The sequence below is a fragment of the Thunnus albacares genome, chromosome 11 (assembly GCF_914725855.1).
Source record: "Thunnus albacares chromosome 11, fThuAlb1.1, whole genome shotgun sequence".
Lineage (NCBI taxonomy): Eukaryota > Metazoa > Chordata > Actinopteri > Scombriformes > Scombridae > Thunnus > Thunnus albacares.
The window spans coordinates 32208421-32227808 of NC_058116.1; the positions used below are offsets into that span (position 1 = coordinate 32208421).

Below are 19388 nucleotides of genomic sequence, written 5' to 3' on the forward strand. Positions count from 1 at the left end.
TAAAAAATGAAATGTATTATTTGTGTTGTATTTCCATCTATTTTCTGACGTGCCATTTCCTTCTGACTTCAGTGCTGCCTGACTGCAACTTGAGCAGCCTGCATGATGGTTGCTATGTGGTGAAGGAGGGCAGTACCACACGTATCAACATCCCCATCAGTGGTGCACCCTACCCCACTGCCACATGGAAGAAGGGTGATGTAGCCCTGGGAGACACCGGTCGGATGTGCGTGGAGGCGTCTCAGGGCATCACCACCCTGCTGATCAGGGACTGCCAGAGAGGAGACGCTGAAACCTACACCATCAATGTCAGAAACAGCGCTGGCTCCAAGGACTGCAAGTTCCAGCTCAAGGTGGTAGGCAAACCGGGCATCTGCACGGGACCTATCAAGTTTGACGAGATCACTGCTGACGGCATCACCCTGGAATGGGAGCCACCCAAAGATGATGGCGGTGCGGAGGTGTCCAACTACATTGTAGAAAAGAGGAGGACGACAGACAACAAGTGGGCCACAGTGGCTTCAGCAATTCAGAAGACCACCATGAGGGTGATCCGCCTCCACGATGGAGTGGAGTACATCTTCAGAGTATTCGCTGAGAACAAGTATGGGGTTGGAGAGTATCTGAGGTCAGATCCGGTCATCGCCCAGCATCCATTCAGTGAGTATCACCCTCCAAATTAATGTTAGTTCAAAAGCAATCACGTCTTTTATAGTCTCTTGTTAGTCTGTGTTTACTACTTTCACTTCACTGTTTCAGAAACAGTGGTACGCTCAAAATCTAAAATGTTAACGTTGTGAAGTCCATTACTGAGCCCTAAACATTTCTTAAAGATCCTCTGTATTAAGATCCCCATGTATTGAGAAATACTCTGTTTGGAACAATAATGCCTGATAAAAAAAGTATAACTACCATGTTAAAATCTTTAGAGAGGCATCTAAAAATATGCATATATATATATATCATCTCAGAAGTTTAACTACTGGACACAAGATGTCTTCTACTTCACTGCAAAGTCTGTTCTCAGTGTATACGCACTGGAGGCTTCAAGTTTCTACACCAGACTTGTGTAAATTGCATATTGGTTCACAATTGGCTTCTAAACTAGTTGTAATGTCACAAATCATACTCATTGGCTTGCCCCCTAAAATCAGATTTTCAATGGGCAGAAACTTTCCACTTTCAGCTGATGAATGTGAAAACAGCCTTGTTTTGTCAAACTCTGGACATACATCATGCTGCACAATGAAGCCCAAACATTCAATCTGTTGAGGGGGACTTTATATCAATTCTCAAAAGTCAGTTAATAAGGTGAAATTATTTTACCTGCTCCCAAAAGAACATTTTTCAATAGTTTTCCAGACATTTTCCAGATTCTAGTGTAGTAGTCTTATTTTAAGATACTAATGGTCGTTTCTAGAATATTTCTAGTGAAATCATCTTTGTTTTGGCTATTTTTCCCCCAAAATTGAATACATAAGATTATTTTTATTCGTGAAGATGACATAAACATTGATCAGGCACTTTCAGACATGTAAAGATTTTATCCCCTTGACTCACTCTTGTGTGTTGCATCTGTTTATTACATTCTTTCCTAATCCCTCCATCACTCTGTCATTCTCTGCTGCCTCCAGATGTGCCTGGGGCACCTGCTCCTCCAGAGATTGCGAGCATCCGCCACGAGTCAGCCATCCTGACCTGGGCTGATCCAAAGGATACTGGTGGCTCCACAATTACTGGTAACTGATTGTGATGGATATCCATTTATAGCTAATCAGAAAGGAATAGCAAATAGCGATTAGCAGATGACCAACTGATTTTGTGTGCTCTCTAGGATATCATGTGGAGTTTAAGGAGAGGAACAGTCTGATGTGGAAACGAGCCAGTAAGACTCCTCTGAGAGTGAAGGAGTGCAGAGTCACTGGCCTGATAGAGGGACTAGAGTACGAGTTCAGGGTAATGGCCATGAACATGGCGGGCCTAGGAAAGGCGAGCAAGGCCACTGAGGGTGTGGTTGCCCTGGATCCTATTGGTGAGTTCACAGCTTTTGGAAATGTGTTTTCTGAACTCATGAAAAGATCATTCTTCTTTAGTTTACATTACAATCGGGTTAATTTTTTACATCTCATACTTGAATGAAAAATGCTGCTTTTAATAGCATTGGTTGTATTTTCGCTATGTTCTGTCAGATCCTCCTGGCAAGCCCGACGTGATCAATGTCACCAGGACCACAGTCACTCTGATGTGGACTGCTCCCAAGTATGACGGCGGCTACAAGCTGACTGGCTACATGGTGGAGAAGCTGGAGGCTGGCGGTAAGGCCTGGATGAAGGCCAACCATGTCAACATCCAAGATTGCGCCTTCACTGTCACCGACCTAACCGAAGGATCTCAGTATCAGTTCAGGATCAGGGCTAAGAACTCTGCTGGGGCTGTCAGTGTTCCTTCAGAGCCTACTGATCTTCTGACCTGCAAGGATGAGTACGGTAAGCTGATGTTACTGTAATACAAAATGAAGATGTACTTAGTTTTACATACATCAGGCCTTAAAAGTCAGAAATATTATCATAAATTTGAGTTTATAAGGTCTGTAGACTGTTATAATTTGCTTCTGTCTTCTGTGCAGAGCCTCCGACCATTACTATTGACCCAGACATGAAGGATGGTGTATCGGTCAGGGCAGGAGACACAATTGTGATCTCAGCCTCCAAGATTGTGGGCAAACCCCCACCCATTGTTGCCTGGTCCAAAGCAGGCCGTGAGTTCAAGACCTCTGACACTGTCACCATCACCAGCACTCCTACCTCCTCCACCTTGGCTATCAAGTATGCTAGTAGAAAGAACACAGGAGAGTACACCATCACTGCTAGCAACCCCTTCGGCATTAAGGAAGAACACGTAAAGGTCAAGGTCCTGGATGTCCCCGGACCTCCAGGCCCTATTGAAGCCAGTAACATTTCAGCTGAGAAGTGTACTCTGACCTGGCTTCCACCAGAGGAGGACGGAGGCTGCTCCATCAAGTCCTACATGCTTGAGAAGAGAGAGACCGGCTGCCTGCAGTGGACCAAGATAGCAGAAAACATCGTAGACTCCAGATATGTAGTCCACAAACTGATCAAGGGCAATGAGTACATCTTCAGAGTGTCTGCTATAAACCAGTATGGCACTGGGGACTCAAGCCAGTCTGGTCCAGTCAAAATGGTTGACAGTTTCCGTAAGTTTAATTTAGTTTATACGCGTTTATCATGGCTCATCTTTTTCAGTTCTGTGTTTCTCATTGTCAGGTGAAATTTTTTGTAGTTAAGTTAATTATTACACTTAATTCATTACTGGATGCATGGAATCTTTTCAGAATAATGATTAGATGATTTCAAATCTCAGATTTTAAAGTGCAACTGACCATAATGTAATTATTTCCCTTTAGGTCCACCAGGGCCACCCTCAACCCCAGAGATTGAAAACATCAGCAGGAATGCTGTCACCATTTCATGGAAGAGACCAGTGCAGGATGGAGGAAGTGACATCAGAGGATATAGTGTACAGAGGAAGGAGAAGAAAGGAATGAGATGGGTGAGAGCCAGTAAGAGGACGGTCCCTGACCTGCGCTTCAAGGTGCAAGGCCTGAATGAGGGAGTAGAGTATGAGTTCAGAGTCACTGCTGAGAACAGAGCAGGATTTGGGGAGCCCAGTGAACCATCGCGCCCTGTGATGACCAAGGACATTGTGTGTAAGTAAAAATGGAGTTGTCTCAACAAGAAAGTTACATACACGTACATGGCAGAAAAATACACATAAAGTGTGGTCCTCATAAACTTTGTTTTTCTTGTTTATTAGATCCACCTGGTCCTCCATCCAACCCCAGAATTACAGACACCACAAAAACCTCAGCCACCTTCGCCTGGGGTCGACCCTTCTATGATGGTGGTCTCGAAGTAGAGGGCTACATTGTTGAGTACAAAAAGGAAGGGCATGATGACTGGGAGACGGAGACACAGTACACCCTGAAAGCTACTGAATATGTTATTGGTAAACTTCAAAAGGGAGGTAAATACCACTTCAGAGTCAGAGCTGTGAACTCTGAAGGAGTTGGCGAGCCTGCAGAGGTCGAGAAAGTGACTGAACTGGTGGACCAGGAGATGCTGCCAGACTTTGAGCTGGATGCTGAACTCAGGAGAACCCTGGTGGTCAGATCCCGTGCGTCAATCCGTATGTTTGTTCCCATCAGGGGCCGTCCTGTTCCTGAAGTAACCTGGACCAAAGATGACACCAATCTGAAAACACGTGCGCATATTGACACCACAGAATCTTACACACTATTGGTGATTCCTGACTGCACCAGATACGATGCTGGAAAGTACCACCTTTGTCTGGAGAATGTTGCTGGAAAGAAGACTGGCTTTGTTAATGTAAGAGTTCTGGACACACCAGGACCTCCAGTTAACCTCAAACCTAGAGAGATCACTAAAAAGGGCATTACCCTCCAGTGGGAAATCCCTATCATCGACGGTGGTTCTAAGATTCACAACTACATTATCGAAAAGAGAGAGGCCACCAAGAAGGCCTACACAGTCCTTAGCACCACATGGCAGAAGTGTTCTTTCAAGATCCCTGACCTTGAGGAGGGAGCGTACTACTACTTCCGTGTCTCTGCTGAGAATGACCTGGGTGTAGGTGAGCCTGCTGAAACCCCTGAGCCGATCAGGGTGTCCCAAGCCCCCTCTGCCCCCGAGAACTTGTATGTCACAGATGTGACTGCTGACACTGCCAGCTTGGCCTGGGCCAAGCCCCTGCATGATGGTGGCACCTTGATCACAGGATATGTCATTGAGGCCCAGAAGAAGGACACTGACCAGTGGGTCCATGTGGCCACCATCAAGGCTCTGGACTACACTGTCACAGATCTGATTGAGGGTGCAGAATATACTTTCCGCATAATGGCAGTCAATGCATCAGGCAGGAGCGACCCCCGTGAGAGCAGGCCTGCTATTATCAAAGAGCAAACCTCCGCCCCAACCTTTGACCTACGTGGAGTCTACCAGAAGACGGTCATCGCCAAGGCTGGAGACCGTGTTAAAGTGGAGATTCCAGTGCTTGGCAAACCCAGACCTGTGGTTTCCTGGAAGAAAGGAGACACAGTGCTGAAGGAGACACAGAGAATCAACGTTGAAACCACACCAACATCAACCATCCTCAATATCAGTGAGATTAAGAGGACTGATGGAGGCCAGTATTCCATGACTGGAAAGAACATGCTGGGTACACTGACTGAGACAATAACAGTCTTGGTCCACGATATTCCAGGGCCTCCTACAGGTCCAATTAAGCTGGATGAGGTCTCATGTGATTATGTTCTCATGTCCTGGGAGGCACCAGAGAATGATGGAGGCGTTCCCATCAACAACTATATTGTTGAGATGCGGGAGACCACTGGTACTTCCTGGGTGGAGTTGGCAGCCACAGTGATCCGCACCACATTCAAGGCAGCCCGGCTCAACACTGGAACTGGATATCAGTTCCGAGTCAAGGCTCAGAACAGATACGGCATTGGACCTTCCATTATCTCTGAACCAGTGATAGCTGCCTATCCATTTGATGTGCCAGGGCAACCAGGCACTCCTGTGGTCACATCTTTCAACAAGGATGCTATGACCCTGAGTTGGCATGAGCCATCCTCTGATGGTGGCAGTGCAATCTTGGGTTATCATGTGGAGAGAAAAGAGAAAAATAGCATTCTTTGGCAGAGGATCAGCAAAGCTCTTGTTGTTGGAAATATCTTCAAATCGACAGGACTTGTTGATGGAATCCAATATGAACATTGCGTTATTGCTGAAAACTTGGCCGGTCTCAGCAAACCAAGCAAACCCTCTGAGACTATGTATGCTTTGGATCCAGTTGATCCACCAGGCAGGCCTGTGGCACTGAATATCACTAGACATGAAGTGACAGTTTCATGGACCAAACCAGAGGGGGATGGTGGATTTTCCATCACTGGATACACAGTGGAGAGGAGAGAGCTGCCCAATGGACGGTGGCTCAAAGCCAACTTCAACAACATTCTAGAGACCATTTACACAGTCAGTGGTCTGACTGAAGATGCCACTTATGAATTCCGTGTGTTCGCTAGAAACTCAGCTGGTGCTGTAAGTGCATCATCCCAGCCATCAGAAGCAATCACGTGCAGAGATGACATTGAAGAGCCCAAGCTTGATGTTGATGCATCTTATAGCAGCAATGTTGTTGTCATGGCAGGAGAGGTGTTCACACTGGAGGCCAGTGTGACTGGCAGGCCAATCCCATCTCTGGTATGGACCAAGGAAGGAAAGGAGCTTCAGGATACAGCCAAGTTAGAAATAAAGACATCTGACTTCCACACAACTCTGAAAAACAAAGACTCCCTGAGGAGGGATGGTGGTGTTTTTACTCTGACTGCCAGCAACCCTGGTGGCTTTGCCAAGTTCACATACACTGTCAAGGTTCTTGACAGACCTGGACCACCAGACTCACTTACTGTTACTGGCATTGCTGCTGAGAAATGTGTTCTCAACTGGCTGCATCCAACACATGATGGCGGTGCCAAGATTGAGTACTTCATCATTCAAAGGCGTGAGACCAGCAGGTTGGCATGGACAAATGTTGCCACAGACCTTCAAGTAAACAGGTTCAAGGTCACTAAGCTTTTGAAGGGTAATGAGTATGTCTTCAGAGTCATGGCTGTTAACAAGTATGGTGTAGGTGAGCCCCTGGAGACTGAACCTGTCATCTGTGCCAACCCATATGTCCCTAGTGACCCTCCACAGCAGCCTGAGGTCACCACCATTACAAAGGACTCCATGGTCGTCTGCTGGGAACGCCCTGAACATGATGGAGGCAGCAGAATCAACACCTACATAATTGAGAGAAGGGATAAGACTGGCCTGCGCTGGGTGAAGTGCAACAAGAGGACTGTAACTGACCTGCGATTCAAGGCCTCTGGCCTCACACCAGGACATGAGTATGAATTCAGAGTCCTTGCAGAGAACAATGCTGGTCTAAGCCAGCCTAGTCCTTCCAGTCCATTCTACAAAGCGATAGACACCATCTTCCAGCCTGGACCTCCTGGGAACCCCAGAGTGCTGGACACAACCAAGTCCTCCATCACCCTTGCTTGGAACAAGCCTGTCTATGATGGTGGTTCTGAAATCACTGGCTACATTGTGGAAACCTGTTTGCCTGAGGAGGATGAATGGACAATTCACACTCCCAAGAAGGGATGGACAGCCACCTCCTTCACTATCACCGGTCTGAAGGACAACCAACAGTACAAGATCAACATCTGTGCCACTAACTGTGAAGGTGTGGGAGAGCCTGCTGCTGTTCCTGGTACCCCCAAGGCTGAGGACAGGCTTCTTCCTCCAGAAGTTGAACTTGGAGCAGAACTGCGCAAAATTGTCTGCATCAGAGCCTGCGGCACACTAAGACTCTTTGTCCCTATCAAGGGCAGACCAGCACCTGAAGTAAAATGGTCAAGAGAGCATGGAGAATCCCTGGACATAGCTAACATTGAAATCACCCCCTCATTCACTACTCTTCAGATAGAGAATGTTGACAGGTTTGATGGAGGTAAATACTTAGTGTCTGTAGAAAATGCCTCAGGAAGCAAGACAGCCTTTGTTAATGTCAGGGTGCTAGATACTCCTGGAGCACCTCAAAACCTGATCATCAAGGAGGTCACTAGAGATTCAGTTTCCCTTGTTTGGGATGCACCTATCATTGATGGTGGCTCCAGAGTGCGCAACTACATTGTGGAGAAGCGTGAATCAACCAGAAAAGCCTACTCAACTGTTTGTGCTCAGTGCCACAAGTCCAGTTGGAAAGTTGGAGACTTGGAGGAAGGAAAGATGTACTTCTTCAGAATCCTGGCTGAGAACGAATATGGAATTGGCCTCCCAGTAGAGACTGTTGAACCAATCAAAGCTTCAGAGAAGCCTCTACCACCAGGAAAAGTGTCCCTCCATGAAGTCACCAGCACCACTGTTAAATTAACTTGGGAAAAGCCTGACTATGATGGCGGCAGCAGAATCACAGGCTATATTGTCGAGATGCAGGGTAAAGGGAGTGAGAAGTGGACTGTGGTCATGGTGGTGAAGACCAATGAGGCTCTTGTAACTGGCCTTACCCAGGGAGAGGAGTACATGTTCCGTATCTCAGCTACCAATGAAAAGGGAGTTAGTGACCCACGTCCTCTGAGTATGCCTGTGGTTGCTAAAGACCTGGTCATCCCACCGGCTTTCAAATTGGTTTTCAGTACATTTAGTGCGCTAGCAGGAGACGATCTGAAGATAGACGTACCATACACTGCCTATCCAAAAGCGACAGTAACTTGGCTCAAAGATGGTGTTGTTCTCAAGGAGACAACAAGAGTTAATGCTGAAGCCACAGACAAAATACTTCACCTGGTCATTAAGGAGGCTTGCAGAGATGATGTCGGTACATACACTATCAAACTGACCAACACAGCCGGAGAGGCATCTACAGACATCAGTGTTGTTGTTCTAGATAAGCCTGGTCCTCCAACCGGCCCCATTAAGCTAGATGAGGTCACTGCTGACAGTGTGACTCTGTTCTGGAATCCTCCAGAGTATGATGGTGGTTGCGCCATCAACAATTACATTGTTGAAAAGAGAGACACATCTACCACTAACTGGCAGATTGTGTCAGCTACAGTGGCCAGAACCACTATCAAGGCAGCCCGTCTGAAGACTGGATCTGAGTACCAGTTTAGGATTGCTGCAGAGAATAGATATGGCAAGTCCTCAGTCCTGCTCTCTGATTCCATTGTTGCCCAGTATCCATTTGAGGTACCCAGCTCACCACATTCTGTTGTGGTCCAGTCAGCCACCAAGGAGAGCATGGTGGTTGTATGGGAGAAACCAAGCAATGATGGTGGAAGCAAGATCTTGGGCTACCACTTGGAGCTCAAAGAGAGAAACAGTATACTGTGGGTGAAACAGAACAAACAGCTCATCCCAGAGACCAGATTCAAGGCTGTTGGCCTTGAGGAAGGTATTGAATATGAATTCAGAGTCTATGCTGAGAACATTGTCGGCATCAGTAAAGCCAGCATATTGAGTGAAATGCAAGTGGCCAGAGATCCTTGTGACAAGCCAGGAAAACCAGAGGCCGTCATTGTGACCAGAAACCAAGTGACCCTTAGATGGACCAAACCTGAGTATGATGTCGGCATCAAGATTACAGGCTATGTGGTTGAGAAGAAAGAGGGAACTGGCCGCTGGATGAAGGCCAGTTTCACCAACATCATTGAGACTACATTTGTTGTCACAGGTCTTACTGAAGATCAGATATATGAGTTCCGTGTCATTGCCAGAAATGCAGCAGGTGTATTTAGCCAGCCTTCTGATTCTACTGGAGCCATCACTGCAAAAGATGAAGTGGAACCACCAAAGATTGACTTGGAGGCTAAGTATTCTCAGGTTGTGGTGGTAAATGCTGGAGATACATTCAGGCTTGAGGCTGCTATCTCTGGCAAACCTGTGCCCACAGTACACTGGATAAAGGAGGGCAAAGAGATTGCTGAAGCAGCACGCCTAGAGATCAAGAACACAGACTTTACTGCCTGTCTAGTTGTTAAAGAAGCCATCCGTGTTGATGGAGGCCAGTACACTTTACTAGTAAAAAATGTTGGAGGAGAGAAAACTGTTAACATTAATGTAAAGGTTCTGGACAGACCAGGTCCTCCTGAGGGCCCTATTTCCATCTATGGTGTCACCAGTGAGAAATGTTCCATTTCCTGGAAATCACCCTTGCAAGATGGAGGTAGCGATGTTTCCCATTATATTGTGGAGAGGAGGGAAACTAGCAGACTGGTTTGGACTGTAGTTGAATCCAAAGTTCAGACCCTGAACCTGAAGATCACCAAACTTCTTCCTGGTAATGAGTATATCTTCAGAGTGATTCCAGTCAACAAATATGGAGTTGGTGAGCCTCTGGAATCTGAGGCAATGATTGCCAAAAATCCATTTGTGACTTCTAAGCCACCAACGAATGTAGAAGTCTCCACCATCACCAAAGACTCCATGGTAGTGACCTGGGAAAGACCAAGTAATGATGGTGGCAGCCCCATCCAAGGCTATATTATTGAGAAGCGTGATAAGGATGGTGTGAGATGGACCAGGTGCAACAAGCGTACAGTGAGTGAGATCCGCTTTAGAGTTACAGGGCTCCTAGAAAACCACAGCTATGAATTTAGAGTTGCTGCAGAGAATGCCGCAGGCATTGGCACACCTAGCCCACCAACCACGTACTACAAAGCATTGGATCCTATCTTCAAACCAGGCCCACCAAACAATCCCAAGGTGGTAGATACATCAAGGTCCACTGTTTCCCTTACATGGGGTAAACCCATCTATGATGGAGGCTGTGAGATTCAGGCCTACATTGTTGAGGCATGCGATGGGGCATTTGATGAGTGGTTTATGTGCACTCCTCCCACTGGAATCACAAACACCAAGTTTACAGTGAAAAATCTTCTGGAGAAACATGAGTACCAATTCAGGGTGTGTGCCATTAACAAAGTTGGTGTGGGTGAGCATGCTGATGTTACAGGGAAAATTATTTTGGAAGAGAAGCTTGAGGCTCCTGATCTTGAGTTGGATGCTGATATGAGAAAGATGATCAACATTAGATCTGCAAGCACCCTTAGGCTGTTTGTTCCTGTGAGAGGTCGTCCAGCTCCTGAGCTGAAATGGGGCAAGGCTGATGGCGAAATTAAGGAGACCGCCCAGATTGACAATACGGGCAGCTATGCTTCACTTGTCATTGAGAATGTTGACAGATTTGATAGTGGCAAGTATACCCTAACAGCAGAGAATGCCAGTGGAGTGAAGTCTGTCTTCATCAGTGTCAGAGTCCTGGACTCACCTAGCCCTCCAGCTAACTTCATGGTGAAAGAAATTACCAAGAACTCTGTCACTCTCACATGGGAGCCTCCACTTCTTGATGGTGGCTCAAAGATTAAACATTACATTGTTGAGAAGCGTGAAAGCACCAGGAAGGTTTACTCTACCATCACCACCTGCAACAGGATGTCATGGAAAGTTGAACCTCTTCCAGAGAGTGGAATCTTCTTTTTCAGAGTCCTGGCTGAGAACGAATATGGTGTGGGTCTCCCTGCTAAAACCTTTGAACCAGTTAAGATATCTGAGAAGCCTCAGCCACCTGGTAAAGTCAGTGTTGTTGACGTTACTAGTAGCACTGTAACCCTCACTTGGGAGAAGCCTGTTCATGATGGTGGCAGTAGGATCAATCACTATGAAGTTGAACTGACGCCTAAGGACAGTGAAGCTTGGTCTTTGTGTGCTAGTGGGAAGGGGCTAGAGACAGTGGTGACAAACCTACTCAAGGGAGAAGAGTACCAGTTCAGAGTTGTTGCTGTCAATGACAAGGGCAAGAGTGACCCCAGACAACTGGTTCAATCAGTTGTGGCGAAGGACCTTGTGATTGAGCCTGCTGTTAGACCTAAAGTGAGCACCTACTCTGTCCAGGTGGGCCATGACCTCAAGATTGAGGTCCCAGTGGCTGGTCATCCAAAGCCAACCATCACCTGGACCAAGGATGGAGCTGCCCTCAAGCAGACCACCAGAGTCAATGTCACTGACTCAGCAAATCTCACCACTCTCACCATAAAGGATGCCACCAGAGAGGATGGAGGCATGTACAGCATAAACATTGCCAATGCCCTGGGATCTAAGGATGCAACTATTGAAGTGATCACCCTTGACAAGCCAGGCCCACCAACAGGCCCTGTGAAGTTGGAGGATATCAGTGCTGAGAGTATCACTCTTAGCTGGGAACCTCCTACGTATACAGGTGGCTGCCCAATCTCCAACTATGTGGTGGAGAAGAGAGACACAACCACAACAAATTGGACAGTCGTGTCTGCCACTGTGGCCAGAACCACACTAAAAGTAGCCAATCTGAAGACAGGTTCTGAATACCAATTCAGAATCTATGCTGAGAATAGATATGGAAAGAGTTATGCAATTGATTCAGAGCCTGTTGTGGCTCAGTATCCATTCCAGGAGCCTGGACCATCAGGAACACCATTTGTGTCTTCATACACTAAAGATTACATGGTGGTTGAGTGGCACAAACCCCCATCTGATGGAGGCAGCGCCATCTTGGGCTACCATTTGGAGAGGAAAGAGAAGAACAGTATCCTCTGGACCAAGATCAACAAAACTCTCATCCAAGACTGCAGGTTCAAATCCACTCCTCTTGAGGAAGGCATTGAGTATGAGTACAGAGTTTATGCTGAGAATATTGTTGGCATTGGAAAATGTAGCAAAGTCTCCGAGGTCTATGTGGCCCGTGACCCATGCGATCCTCCTGGCCGTCCTAAGGCGTTGATTGTGACCAGGCACTCAGTGACACTGAGGTGGAGTCCCCCAGAGTATGATGGTGGAAGCTTAGTTACTGGCTATGTAGTGGAGAAACGTGACCTCCCTGAAGGAAAGTGGATGAGGGCCAGCTTTGCAAACATCCTTGAATATGAATTCACAGTTACTGGCCTGAAAGAAGACAGTAAATATGACTTCAGGGTAATTGCAAGGAATGCAGCTGGTGCTGTCAGCAAGCCCTCTGAGAGCACAGGATCCATCACAGCTAAGGATGAAGTTGAACCTCCCAAGTGTGAGACAGATCCTATGTATAACCAGACCCTTGTTATCAATGCTGGAGAGACGTTCAGTCTGGAGGCCAATGTAGAAGGAAAGCCCATCCCCACAATTCAGTGGTTCAAGGGAGATGTTGAAGTTGAAAATTCAGCCAGAGCTGAGATTAAAAACACAGATTTTAAGGCTCTGCTCGTTGTGAAGGACGCCATCAGAGTGGATGGTGGACAGTACACACTGGTTCTGACTAATGTGGCTGGATCTACAACTGTCCCATTCAGTGTGAAGGTCCTGGACAGACCAGGCCCCTCGCAGGGACCTCTTACTGTCAGCAACGTCACTGAGGAGAAGTGTTCACTGTCATGGCTGCCACCTAAGCACGATGGAGGTAGTAGTGTTTCTCACTATATCATCCAGAAGAGAGAAACCAGCCGCCTGGCATGGACAGTGGTATCCAGTGACTGTGGAGCTACCATGTTTAAAGTTACCAAACTGTTGAAGGGTAATGAGTACATCTTCCGAGTCATCGCCATCAATAAATATGGCGAAGGTGAGCCTCTCGAATCAGCACCAGTTATCATGAGAAATCCATTTGTTCCTCCTGGCTCACCTAAAGAGCTTGAGATCACCAACATTACCAGGGACTCCATGACTGTCTGTTGGAACCGCCCTGACACCAATGGAGGCAGTGAGATTGTTGGTTACATTGTTGAAAAGAGAGACAGAGCTGGAGTAAGGTGGACCAAGTCCAACAAACGCAGAGTGACAGACTTGCGTTTCAGAGTAACAGGACTGACCGAGGACCATGAATATGAGTTCAGGGTGTCTGCTGAGAATGTAGCTGGAGTGGGTCAGCCAAGCCCAGCTACCCCCTACCTCAAAGCCTGTGATCCCACCTTTGAACCAGGCTGTCCCACCAATGCCCATGTGGTCGACACTACCAAAGACTCCATCACTCTGGCCTGGCACAGGCCTATATATGATGGTGGTTGTAATATTCAAGGCTACGCTGTGGAAATAACCAAGGCTGATGAGGAGGAATGGACGATATGCACACCACCATCTGGAGTAAATGCCACCAGTTTTACCATCACTAAGTTGATTGAACACCAGGAATACAAAGTGCGCATCTGTGCCATAAACAAGCTGGGTGTTGGTGAGCCCACAGAGATCCAGGGAGTCGTGAAACCTATTGATAAGATTGATCCTCCAGAGATGATTCTGGATTCAGAGCTCAGGAAGGGAATAGTTGTCCGTGCAGGAGGCTCAATGAGAATCTGCATTCCATTCAAAGGCCGTCCTGCTCCTGAGATTAGCTGGGCCAAAGAGGATGGAGAAATGCCTAGTAAGGTTCAGATCGAGACTGGTGAAGATTATACACAGCTCTCCATTGACATCTGTGACAAGTATGATGCTGGAAAATATATCCTCAACTTGGAAAATAGCGCTGGCACCAAATCAGCCTTTGTCTCTGTCAGAGTTCTTGACACTCCAGGTGCCCCTTTGAACCTTATAGTAAAAGACATTAAGAGGGAAAGTGTCACTCTGACCTGGGAACCTCCTCTTATTGATGGTGGTGCAAGAATAAAGAATTACCTGGTTGAAAAGCGTGAGTCCACCAGGAAGGTTTACTCTAATGTGGACAACAAGTGCACAAAGACAAGTTACCGCATTACTGGCCTCACTGAGGGAACTATCTACTATTTCAGAGTCTTAGCTGAGAATGAATTTGGTGTGGGACAGCCAGCAGAGACAGAAGACGCAATTAAGGCTTCCGAGCCTCCTCTGTCTGTTGGTAAGGTCACTTTGACCGAAGTGACCAAAACCACTGCCTCACTCTCCTGGGAGAAGCCAATACACGATGGAGGCAGCAGGATCATAGGCTACCACATTGAGATGCAGCCTGTGGGTTCAGAGGAATGGGTGGTGGCCACTACAACCAAAACCTGTGAGGGCACTGTCACAGGTCTAAGCACAGGACATGAGTACCTTTTTAGAGTGTCAGCTTTCAATGAAAAGGGTAAAAGTGACCCCAGGGCTCTGGCTGCACCAGTCACTGCTAAAGATTTGACTATGGAGCCTAGATTCAAGATGTCATTCAACACTTACAGTTTGCAACATGGTGAGGATCTGAAGATTGAGATTCCAGTCTTTGGACACCCAGTTCCCAAGGTTGAATGGAAGAAGGATGGACAGGCTCTTAAGGAGACTACCAGATTAAATGTGTCCAGGACACCATCATCCACTAAGCTGTTTATCAAGGATACCTATAAGGAGGACTCTGGCAAATACACCATCACAGCCACCAGCACCATTGGAACAGCTACAGAGGAGCTTACTGTCATTATTCTTGATAAGCCTGGCCCACCCACTGGTCCTGTGAAGATTGAGGAAGTGAGCTCTAATTATGTCACTCTATCCTGGGAACCACCAGAGTATACTGGAGGCTGTCAAATCAACAACTACATTGTGGAGAAGAGAGACACCACTACAACAGCATGGCAGATTGTGTCTGCTACTATTGCCAGGACAACCATCAAAGTCAGCAAGTTGAAGACTGGAGTTGAATATCAGTTCAGAGTGTCTGCGGAGAATAGATATGGAAAGAGTTCTGCTATTGTGTCTCCTGCTGTCATTGCTCAGTATCCATTCAGTGAGCCTGCTGCCCCAGGAACACCAATTATTTCTGCTACAACCAAGGATAACATGGTAGTTGAGTGGAAACCTCCCACCAACAATGGAGGCAGCCCCATCCTGGGCTATCATCTGGAAAGGAAGGAGAAGAACAGCCTCATGTGGACTAAACTCAACAAACTTCTAATCCCAGAGGCACGTTTCAAGACCACAGAGCTGGAAGAAGGTATTGAGTATGAATTCAGAGTTTATGCTGAGAACATTGCTGGAATCAGCCCAGCTAGCAAGGTCTCTGAGAGCACAGTAGCCAGGGACCCCTGTGACCCACCAGGGACTCCTGAGGCTATTGAAATCACCAGAAACCATGTGACCCTCCAGTGGACCAGGCCCGAGTATGATGGAGGCAGTACAATCACTGGTTACATGATTGAGATAAGGAAGCACCCAGATACCCGATGGATGAAGGCCAGCTTCACCAACGTCATTGATACTCAGTTCACAGTCACTGGTCTGACTGAGGATTGTGTTTATGAGTTCAGAATCATTGCCAGGAATGCAGCTGGCATCTCCAGCCGTCCTTCTCAGAGCACAGGAGAAATTACTGCCAGAGATGAAATTGAGGCTCCAGAAGCCACCATGGATTCTAAATTCAAGGATCTGACTGTTGTTCATGCAGGTGAGACATTTGTCATTGATGCTGACTACACTGGCAAGCCAATGCCTGAGGTCATTTGGTTGAAGGATGAAAAGGAGATTGACAAAGCCACACAAAGAATGGAGGTCAAGACCACACTTACACATACCATCTTGACAGTGAAAGACTGCATCAGATTGGATGGTGGCCACTTTGTCCTCAAACTTGTCAATGTGGGGGGAGTCAAGATGATCCCAATTAATGTTAAAGTTCTGGATAGACCTGGTCCTCCAGATGGCCCACTAGAGGTCAAAGGGGTCACAGCTGAGAAGTGTTATCTGCATTGGAACCATCCCTCACATGATGGTGGAGCCGGCATCTCTCACTACATCATTGAGAGGAGAGAGACCAGTCGCTTGTCATGGACAATGGTGGAGCCCAAGATCCAGGCTATCAGCTACAAAATCACAAAACTGCTGCCTGGCAATGAATACATCTTCAGAGTCACTGCTGTGAATAAATATGGTGTTGGTGAGCCACTGGAATCTGAGCCTGTAATTGCTCGTAACCCCTTCACCCCTCCCAGTGCCCCCTCCACCCCAGAGGCCGGTGTTATCACCAGGAACTCCATTGTGCTCACCTGGGAGAGGCCAGAGGATAATGGAGGAGCTGAGATTGACGGATATATCCTTGAAAAACGTGATAAGGATGGCATCAGATGGAGTAAGTGCAACAAAAAGAGGCTGAATGACCTGAGATTCAGATGCACTGGTCTCACAGAGGGCCACTCTTATGAATTCAGGGTCTCAGCTGAAAATGCTGGTGGTGTGGGAAAGCCTAGCGCACCAACTCAATATATTAAGGCCTGTGATGCCACTTACCCACCAGGACCTCCAAATAACCCCAAAGTCACTGACCATTCCAGCACCACAGTCTCCCTGTCCTGGTCCAGGCCTATCTATGATGGCGGAGCAGTGATCAGTGGATATGTTGTTGAAATGAAGGAGGCAGCAGATGATGAGTGGGTAACTTGCACACCACCCACTGGTGTCCAGGCAACTCACTACACTGTAAAGAAACTGAAGGAGAATGCAGAGTACAACTTCCGCATCTGTGCTGTTAACTGTGAGGGAGTGGGTGAGCATGTGGACCTGCCTGGGTCTGTTATTGCTGCTGAGAAGCTGGAGGCTCCTGAAATTGAACTAGATGCTGATCTGAGAAAGATGGTCAATGTTCGTGCCACTGCTACCCTGCGTCTGTTTGTCACTGATAGAAAAATTCATGTATTAGTTAAGTAGATATGGTCATATGTATGTATGTATTTGGCGGCAGGGCCTTGAGGGGAACACTATAATAGACATAATAGACATCATGGTCATGTGAAAGTGAGAGCTCTGTAAAGTTTTGTCTGGGGCTGTTAGAAGGAATCTGTAAACAACTAGAGGTGCCTCCCAGGGCATCAAGGCCGTCAATATATACTAATGTTTTTCCTTTGTCTTGTCAGAATTCTCCACGGAGACTCTGCATACTCTCCGTGTCTACAACATATGTTTAGTTTGAATTAAAGAGACGCTTGACTTCAACCAACCTCAGTCTATTTGGTAATTTTTACCTATCAGTTTTGGTCCTTCGAGCCGGATTCCTGGATGTGCTTCTCGGCCCTCTTTCCAATCCGGAGCGGAGTAGAGTGCACGACATAGGTTACAAAATCCTTTTCCTGCTACGTTCAGAGATAAAGGCGCTTGCGGGCTGGAGAGGGTCGGGAGCCCCACGGATTCCTTTGTGAGGTGAGAAGTTGTCTCTTTAATCAACAATTGAGTTGTGTAAAAGGCCTGAATTTGTAAGCCCAGCCTCAAGCTATGTGGGAGAGAGTTTAGTGGTGATTTTAAACGGCTGTATAAGACTGGCAACCCTTGGGAGAGTGAAGGGAGAATAGGTGTGTCTACCTAGGTTAGAAGTGTGAAAAGTGTCAACCTAAAAAGACATATATAAAATATAAATCTCAAAAAAAAAAAAAAGGGGGGGGAATAAGTAGTAGTCTTACATTAAAAACAAAAAACCCAACAAAAAACAAATAAAATAAAATAAAATAAAAATTAAAAATTACAAAATTTTCCTTTTATATCAAACACGTAAATTGGGATCTTGGTATAGGAGGTAGTTATTAACAGTGTCTCAGTGAAATAGCCAGACAAGGGTAACCTTACGGTGTCAACAAATTGTCTGGAGACTGGAAACCTAACGGTGACAACAAAAGTCTACATTTCACTGATTGGACCAGTTGCTCGGGTGAATTCCATACAAACTGGTTGGCTGTTAAGGGAAAATAGTGAGATAAAGTCACTACAAAAAAAAAAAAAAAAAAAGGGTGAAGTATGGGTACAAATCAAAGCAAAACCCCGAAAAATGGGTGGACGGGGGATGCAAAATTTATGTACACGATGAATGAAGAGAGCGTGCAGTACCTTGACAAATGGAAGAAGAAATATAAGTTTAAAGGGGGACTGTGTGCAGACGACTGTAAAAAACTGTGTGAAGAAATAACTAAGGCGTGCAAAGGGGATGAAAAACGAGAGAAAAAGGAAGGGCTGTTACAGGCATACTTGTGGCTAGAACAGGCAAAGAAAAGGAGTGAGTGCAGAAGACGAAAGAAACTTTTGTCTATGGGCCAAGTAAAACAACAAGATGATGATGGAACTAATGCTGTGGCAAGCTCTGTTGTCTTGCACTCTGTTGTTGATAAACAGGTACAGGACACCGCTCCGATCCCCGGCCTCGCGTCATCCTCGCCTCCGACCACACAGCGCACCCCGCCACCGTACCAGGAAGGAGCCGCAGCTTGGGAACAGATAAGTGGAATCACAGAGGGTTTAAACAGATTGAGCCTGAATAGCCCTGTATCTCAAAAAGCACCATCTCTCTATCCTGATCTGACCAAATTAAGTGGGAAGGAGAGGTCTGTAACAGACCCTCCGATATCAAGCAGAACCAGACAACATTGTGATCTGTCACAGAAAAAACTGTCCGATTTAGTAGCGCCACTGATTGAACTGCCGAATCCCAGACAAGGGGAAGGGCAACCAGATTCGGTTTGGGTCTTCCGTAATTGGACAAAGGAGGACGTGAAAAAGGCAGTAGATGGGATTCCTCATCCACGTAAAGATGTGCAAGCATACATCGAGAAAATGTATGGGCTGTATAATAGCTATAGGCTAAACGGGGAAGAAATGACTAACTGCCTCATGCAAAGTTTGACTACTGATTGGGCGACTGTAAATGTTGATTGGAGACCTATGGGGGAAAACGGTGAGCCGCTCCTGTGGGACCGAGATAGAACACGCGGGCTCGGTCCACAGCTGAACCGAATGGCAGAGATTCTTCGGGAAACATTTGCTCAGAGAAACGATTGGGCTGAAATTGATGCTGTGGTACAGGAGGAAAAAGAGACTGTA

The 19388-nt window shown here is 46.7% G+C and overlaps 1 protein-coding gene across 1 annotated transcript in view; it reads left to right on the plus strand.

The window, feature by feature from the left end:
* LOC122992717 (titin-like) overlaps positions 1–19388 on the plus strand; it is a 94029-nt gene that overhangs the window by 39276 nt on the left and 35365 nt on the right. The window contains 8 exon segments of the mRNA XM_044366598.1: positions 73–660; positions 1635–1739; positions 1835–2032; positions 2190–2486; positions 2627–3214; positions 3425–3727; positions 3835–17194; positions 17556–17560. Coding sequence (XP_044222533.1) covers positions 73–660; positions 1635–1739; positions 1835–2032; positions 2190–2486; positions 2627–3214; positions 3425–3727; positions 3835–17194; positions 17556–17560 — 15444 coding nt within the window.